This window comes from Triticum dicoccoides, chromosome 4A (assembly GCF_002162155.2).
Source record: "Triticum dicoccoides isolate Atlit2015 ecotype Zavitan chromosome 4A, WEW_v2.0, whole genome shotgun sequence".
Lineage (NCBI taxonomy): Eukaryota > Viridiplantae > Streptophyta > Magnoliopsida > Poales > Poaceae > Triticum > Triticum dicoccoides.
This window is the reverse complement of record NC_041386.1, coordinates 664,444,529-664,451,525: the sequence shown is the minus strand read 5'-3', so window position 1 is coordinate 664,451,525 and position 6,997 is coordinate 664,444,529. Positions and strand designations below refer to the sequence as shown.

At 42.4% G+C, this 6,997-nt stretch overlaps 1 protein-coding gene across 4 annotated transcripts; it reads left to right on the top strand.

Moving 5' to 3' along the window:
• The first annotated feature begins 7 nt into the window (after positions 1-7).
• On the top strand, positions 8-6,146 carry LOC119287820 (carboxypeptidase SOL1-like). 4 transcript variants are annotated; one of them, XM_037567449.1, is made up of 15 exons: positions 8-71; positions 671-734; positions 834-929; positions 1,347-1,377; positions 1,462-1,518; positions 2,024-2,119; positions 2,518-2,640; positions 2,750-2,854; positions 3,708-3,754; positions 4,303-4,428; positions 4,551-4,653; positions 4,733-4,795; positions 5,099-5,182; positions 5,370-5,433; positions 5,572-6,146. In XM_037567449.1, exons 3-15 carry the CDS (start codon positions 841-843, stop codon positions 5,883-5,885), a joined length of 1,302 nt encoding a protein of 433 aa, XP_037423346.1. In that variant the 5' UTR covers positions 8-71; positions 671-734; positions 834-840; the 3' UTR covers positions 5,886-6,146. The 4 variants fall into 4 exon arrangements, with proteins under 4 accessions (XP_037423346.1, XP_037423347.1, XP_037423348.1 ...); XM_037567450.1 differs by lacking the exon at positions 8-71 and having other exon boundaries at positions 712-734; positions 1,324-1,377; XM_037567451.1 differs by lacking the exons at positions 8-71; positions 671-734; positions 834-929; positions 1,347-1,377; positions 1,462-1,518 and adding an exon at positions 1,548-1,669.
• Positions 6,147-6,997: the final 851 nt, after the last annotated feature.

Sequence of the window (6,997 nt, the reverse complement as noted above, 5' to 3'; positions counted from 1 at the left end):
CCTCCTCCTCCGCGCCTTCGCCTCCCTCCCCACGCAAGCCGCCGCGAGAGGCGGCCTCGGCCCGCCGCCAGGTTCCGTCCCCTCCCTCCCTCCCCGTCCTTGTTACTTTTTGCGGCGTCTGTCTGTGCAATGACGCCGTGCCAGACCTCGATCCATCTCGGACGGGTAGGTAGCTGGATAGCCTGGCGGGACGCGGATCCGTCAGTTCGCTTGATTTGGGCGGATTTGGTAGGGTCCGCTGCTGTTATATTCAGGAGCTATCCAGTGCGGCCGTGCCTGGGGCTCATTTCGTTTCGGTACAACCTGTACGGATTGGAAATATCGTTAGTTGTGAGGAGTAGGAGCACCTTGGATGCATGATGAGTGCCTTATGTTATGGACTGGCTGATGATTGCGTAGTTATGATGTGAAGCCCACACCATCCACTTAGCTAATAAAATGCATCAGTCGCTGTCATAAATTGGCACATCTCAAGCTAGATTCCTAAAATATTACTGTACCAATTATATCTTCTCCCTGTCTCCAAGCTTGTTTCATCAGTCAGCATTGATCACACTCGGCGAGTTTGCCCACATGGTTTTATTTAGCATCTTCATAAACTTCCGCCTGCGGTTCTCAGCATACGGGCAGCTGTTTCTTACCCAAGTAATAATCTGTTGTTGTCAACCAGGAATCGCCGTTGATAAACATGGGGCATTTTCGCGTGGTCTTCTTCAGGATCAGCCTGAGATCACGTATGTTTTTTAATCGGAGCTTTTACTTGCTATTCATGTTTTTATTGCACAAAAATATTTGCTGTAACATGTACGCAATGCCTTTTCCATCAACTTTAGGGAAGAAATGGTTCGCGGATATATGAGCAACGCTGAACTTGAGGGCGCTATACAAGACTTTGGGAGGCGCTGTGCTAATGTTTCCAGGATATACAGGTATATGATGTATAAGACCTTGCTCCCTGTCGATGAGTAGTATGCTCAGAGTTTCTCGACCATTTTTTGGGGTCCTCAGTTTGTTTAGCAGTGTCATATAAGTAAATGGAAGGGCAAATACCGAAAGGTAGTCTTTTTGCATGTTAAATTCGAAACATAAGTCCATTCATAAAAGGCGTGTCTATGTATATGTGAAATTCTGGATTGCAGTCCCTAGTTACCTGGCTTTTGAGCAGCAAGCTTCAAAAGTACTATGTATGTGTAACTTAATCTTCTGGTTGCGATAATCAGTTTAATGCGTAGGACTGTAATCTCTCCAGTCTGATAGATCTCCAGTATGCTCATATATGATATATCCAAACTTCACTTACCTATTCTTTCTTCTCTCTTTGAGGGATTACACAAACCTTTTATCAGCATCGGGAAGAGTGTAAATGGTTCCCCATTGGTATGTAACTTACTGATGATAGCTTTAATGCTTTATTCTTTATCAAAATTGTATACTGGATAACTTATCTGATTGCTCTTGTAGTGGGCCATTGAAATATCAGACAAGCCTGGGCTAAAAGAAGCTGAACCAGCATTCAAGGTTTGTGGCCTCTTTATCCTGAAGAAGTGGGTCGTTCTTATAAAATTCTGAAAGGAAGTGTTTTATAAGTTGAGCCACCTGTTGACCATCTTGCTTTATCATTCCTTTTATCTCCGGTGCTCTAAAAGAACAGCTGTGCCTCAACGGCAATGTGAGTCTTTTCTTTCATATTTAGAATGACTTCCTTGACAATATAGCTATTATGTTCCTCTTCTTCTTTGTGAGTTTTCATGGGGTTACCCCCTTCTCCCATGTCGACGAGAGTTAACGAAGCTATAATGGAATCACATCCAAAATCCAAGCACATGATTTTCCTGTAGAAACTAGCTTACAAGGCTATGTTGGCAATAATTCAGCTAACTTGCTTGAACTCTTTTATTTCAGTTCTTATAGTAGTATAATATAAGTAAGAGCTATCTATGTTGCCATTCTCCTATTTCATTGTTAATGGCACCAAGACTGTAATTTTGATTTTTGATGTAGCCTTTGTTTTGAAAATTTCCAGTTCATTGGGAATGTCCATGGCGATGAGCCTGTTGGAAGAGAGGTCCTTATGCAACTTGCGTATTGGCTGTGTGATAACTACCTGAAGGATCCTTTGGTACGCAAGGTTCCCTAGTCGCTATATGCTCTTTGCTCAGTCGTGGAGCTTTTGACTGGCCAACCACTTACAGTTTGGTTATGTGATGAACGATCTATAGTATTTTGAGCTTTGCTACATGACATGAAAACGAAACATAGCATCTAACCTGAGTACCAAGCAATTAATTTATGGAACAAAATTTAGATTCTGAAACAGGCTGCGAATTATGTTGCTGTAGTTGCATTGCTATGGATCATGTAATGTGCAACATATTTTTCAACATTGGAGATAATGTGCTCACTTTTTATCTGAACAAAGCTGTTATGAGAAGTTGCTCCAAAATATTTCCACCAGTTTTATGGAAATTGATACTAATATGCTATGCTCAAAACTTAGCTGTTAAATTGATTTTGTAGGCAACTCTCATTGTGGAGAACACACACCTTCATATACTTCCATCAATGAATCCAGATGGATTTGCTCTTAGAAGGCGTGGTAATGCAAACAATGTTGATCTCAACAGGGACTTTCCTGACCAAGTACATACTCGATGCATTAATTTTCCTTATGGAAGATTCTATAACCCCCTTTGCACTTTACCTTTTTCTTGGAGCTGTTCAATTTATATTGTCATTTTTTTACTGGCAGTTTTTCCCCAACAACGATGATATTAAGCAACGGCAACCTGAAACTAGAGCTATTATGAACTGGATAAAGCAAGAACACTTCACAGCCTCTGCTAGTTTGCATGGGGTAATTATTCTTCCCTTGACGCTGTTTGTGAAATTATTTGATTAGTTAAATGTTGTCAACCGCCCAGTTTCTGTGGTCAAGGCTACTTCGTCAAGTAGTGAGCCACGTCTCGGTTCTATTTGTGGGTTGCTGCCTGTCATGTTCTGCTCATGGGAATGCCCCAAATTTCACGTGCCCAAAAAAGTCATATCCAGAACAAACCAATTTTGTCTTATGTCTTTTTTATTCTCAGCCTGCTATATGGAGTGGTTGTGGTCACTTGTTAACTTTGCTTCTAATCACTTCATGCTCAATTTATCAGGTCTCCCACAGAAAATGCATAGGCAAATCATATTTGCGCTGCAATTGGTGGGTTGGATGTTGTTATATTCAGTCTTATTTCTTTTCAATCTGCTATATGGTGAATTATACTATTAATTTCTAAAAGTGGATGTTTTGGAACGGGTCAGACCCTGTAATTCTGGAACTATATTTTTAACCTAGTGGTTCCTCTGGGCACCTCTGGGGCACTTCCATTTGATCTTTAAGTGCGAACATAATTGGTTGAAGGAAGAAAAGTAACAACAATAGCAGATGGTAGAAGATTTTTTCAGTTTTTAATACTAGAAAGGTATGTAAGAATAAGATCAGGATGTATGTAAAAGAAAATGGCCATTGTATACCACTCTACCATCCATCCATTTTCAGGATTAATTGTTGAAGGTCCAATACTAGGAATTCACAATTTTTTTCCATTTTCAGATGATCCTTCTTGGTTTCATGGACATTATTCTGATATATAGTTCTTAAGTCATTACCAATTAGCTCCTGATTGACTGATTATCATCATTGCCACCTGATTTGAGTTTTGCAGGGTGCTCTTGTTGCAAATTATCCATGGGATGGATCTAGAGATACAAGGTAGCCAGTTTCCTAATTTACATTCAGTTTCAGGATCCCCTGCTAGTACTTTTGTGTGTCCTGTTTTTCTACATCTTATTAAGACCCAGCAATAAGATTTTAACCAAGGATTGTCCACACAAATGTGTCGGTATATTTCCTGAATGATGTACATTCATATCTTTTGTGTGCCTCGTTGAGTCCTTGCTAATGTTGGTACTTGAATTTTGATGTTTGCAAGTGGTTTTTTCAGAGGTTGGATTGCATGTGGCCACCCATGCTTGTTAAACAGCAACATTCTCTTGATGCCCCATAAATTTGTTAGATGCATTTTTTCTTATTTATAGGACCATCAAGATAGATAAGCAGCACACAACTAAAGTTTTATGAGCAGCTGATCAACAGTCGTGCACATAATGGTCTGTTCTAGTGGCGCTGTCGGAACCCTTGGAATTTAATGTCATACGATGTTATCTTGTAATCCAATTTTTCATTCACCTAGTCTTTAGGACCACAAACTTGCTTAGTTTCAGACTTAAGCATTCTCACATAGATTATCTTGCTTACAGAAAACAGTATTATGGATGTCCTGATGACAAGGCATTCCGTTACATGGCGTCAATGTACAGTCAGTCACACTATAACATGTCTTTGAGCAAGGAATTCGAAGGAGGCATTACAAATGGAGCACTGTGGTAAAGATACAAACCAATAGTATCTTTTTGCTACTCTATATTGAATTTTCGATGTATTAACATTCCACTGAGTGTTGCTACTTTTCAAGATCGAACATAGCAATTTATGATTTGTGATGAAGGTATCCAATTTATGGCGGCATGCAAGACTGGAACTATATACATGGAGGCTGCTTTGAGTTAACACTTGAAATTAGTGATGTAAAATGGCCAAAAGCATCCGAGGTACTTCTGCATCTTGTTATGCTTCTGCTGCTGTTGTTGTAAACCACTTGGTGATATTCTGTGTAACCTTCTGCTACAGCTTCTTGTCATATGGAAGCAAAATAAGATGAGCATGCTCAACCTTGTTGCAAGCCTTGTAAAGGTAAGATATTCCTACTGTTCGATTCCTATGGTTATGCACCTGAAAGAATTAACAACCTTGACCTATTTGAAGTGAACTGGTGTCGGTTAGTATATGGGTTGAGGCACAGGGTTCTTCTATCGTTATGTTTGTACCAGGGTATGGGTTGAGGCACTGTGTCACCATTTCATTCTCTGTCCCTTCTGAAATAGTACCTTCCGGTGTTATCGACGTTGTTCCTTTGGGTTTTGCTCCTTGTTGTTCATTTTCTTTAAGACATAACAATGTTTATCACTGTGTGCACTATATTAACTCTTTTTTCAGACAGGAGTTCATGGAAGGATATTTGCTGCAGATACTGGCCGTCCTATACCGGGATCACTCATGGTGAAGGGAATCGATTCAAAGGTGAGATTATTCGGCAACCTTAACCTATATCCAGTGAGGTATATCGTATATGTAAGCGTTTTCTGGATCCTGAATGCAGTTTGATTATTTTGTGGTCTTATGGATGAAGTGGCAAATTCATGCTAGAGATTTCTGGGTTTATCATTTGAGAGATCCTAATACTTGCCCCATGCATGCTTGATCATAGATAAATGCTAGCGGAACTTTTGGCGATTACCACCGGATTCTTGCACCTGGTCAGAGTTATGAAGGTAGGATTTTAACGTTCCTCACTTGGCCTAGATTCCTTTTTAAAAGAAAAGAAAATTTCAGTAGAAAATCTTGGATCGATAGGGCTAATCCATTGCTAACACCACCAATGGGGCTCTCTTTCTTTAATTCACTGTCAGTCGTTGCGTCGATGGAGGGCTTCAAACCGAAAAGAACACGTGTCATGCTGGGGCGTGAAGCCACGAATCTGGACTTCATCTTGGACCCAGACGGAGCCCTCAGGGGGACCAAGCCGCTGCGCAACGACTGCGGCTGCAGTTGCAACGACGACGGTGGCAGCAACAAGCCGTTCCTCCTCCGGGAAGCTTACCTCTGGCTGTATCTCCTGGTCCTGTTCTTCCTGCTGGCCCTCTACCTTCTCTTGAGGAGGAGAATGGCCTCGAGGCTCGCGGCGCATCGGCATTCTCCTCCGAAGCGGACTGTTGCCGTGTGAGATGGACCTGTACGTGCTGGTACATGTTTCATGTTTGTAGCGTAACCACAGCCTTTACAAAGTGTTGTTCACACGTGGGATTAGATCGTGGCCATGATGTGCCATGGAAGTTTTGAATAGTTTTAGTTGGAGATATATATGTTTGAGTTAACCGGATACATATATACAGAGATAAAGGACGACGTACAGTGGATCTCATGCTAATAACGTGGTAGTTGTTGCTCTGTTAATTCGCAAGCTAGTGAAATTGTTTTGCGGTGCTCTTTTTCGCTACTTCCTTTGTAAAGAAATATAAGAGCGTTTATATTAGATCACTAAAGTGTTATGTGGTGTTCTTTTTGCTGCTCCCTCGGTAAGAAATATAAGAGCGTTTATAGATTACTAAAGCCTTATACTCCCTCCGTCTCATAATATAAGAATGTTTTTGACACTAGTGTAATGTCAAAAATGTTCTTATATTATGGAACGGAGCGAGCACTTCTTAAGAAAGGGAGTATGTTATATTCAATTCAATACAATTACTTCCGAGTAGTATAACCAATGGAATCAACCATCAGCCTAAAGCAGCATCATGACCGGTGCATGAACTGCCACTACTGGAATCAAAAGATTTGCCATCTGCTAGCGGATGACAAGGAATGTCTTTGCCATCAGCCACGAGAAAGCAGACGGCAAAGTAATGCTTTGCCATCAGCCATTATTTTGCCGCGGACGGCGAAGCTTCTTTGTCGTCCGCTAGCCGACGACAAAGAGGGTGTTTGCCCCATTGGCTAGTAAGCCCTAAAGGGCTATCTCTTTGCCGTCCACCAGCAGACGGCAAAGAGTCCGTTGCCATCAGTTTGCAGACGGCAAAGGCGACACGGACGACAACGCTTCAAAATAAGATAATGGCCCGCGCCCCACCGTCGCCCTCTCTCTTTCTCCTCTCCTCTCATCTCCGCCCGACCAGCACCCCCGCCGCCCCCACCGGCCCACCACCTCTTCGTTGCCGCCCCCCCGCCCGGTCACCGCCCCCTTCCTGCCTCCCCACCCCCTCCTAGCCTCCCCTCCGCAGCCACCGGTGTACCACCCCCGAGGAGCGCCACCCGTCGCCGCCCCATCGCCGCCCCATC

Excerpts from the sequence above, each read along its gene's own strand:
- LOC119287820 (XM_037567449.1), top strand. The coding sequence starts at position 841 with ATGGTTCGCGGATATATGAGCAACGCTGAACTTGAGGGCGCTATACAA. Across the intron at positions 1,378-1,461 it reads GTGTAAATGGTTCCCCATTG|TGGGCCATTGAAATATCAGA; the intron begins GTATGTAACTTA and ends TTGCTCTTGTAG. Across the intron at positions 1,519-2,023 it reads AAGCTGAACCAGCATTCAAG|TTCATTGGGAATGTCCATGG; the intron begins GTTTGTGGCCTC and ends GAAAATTTCCAG.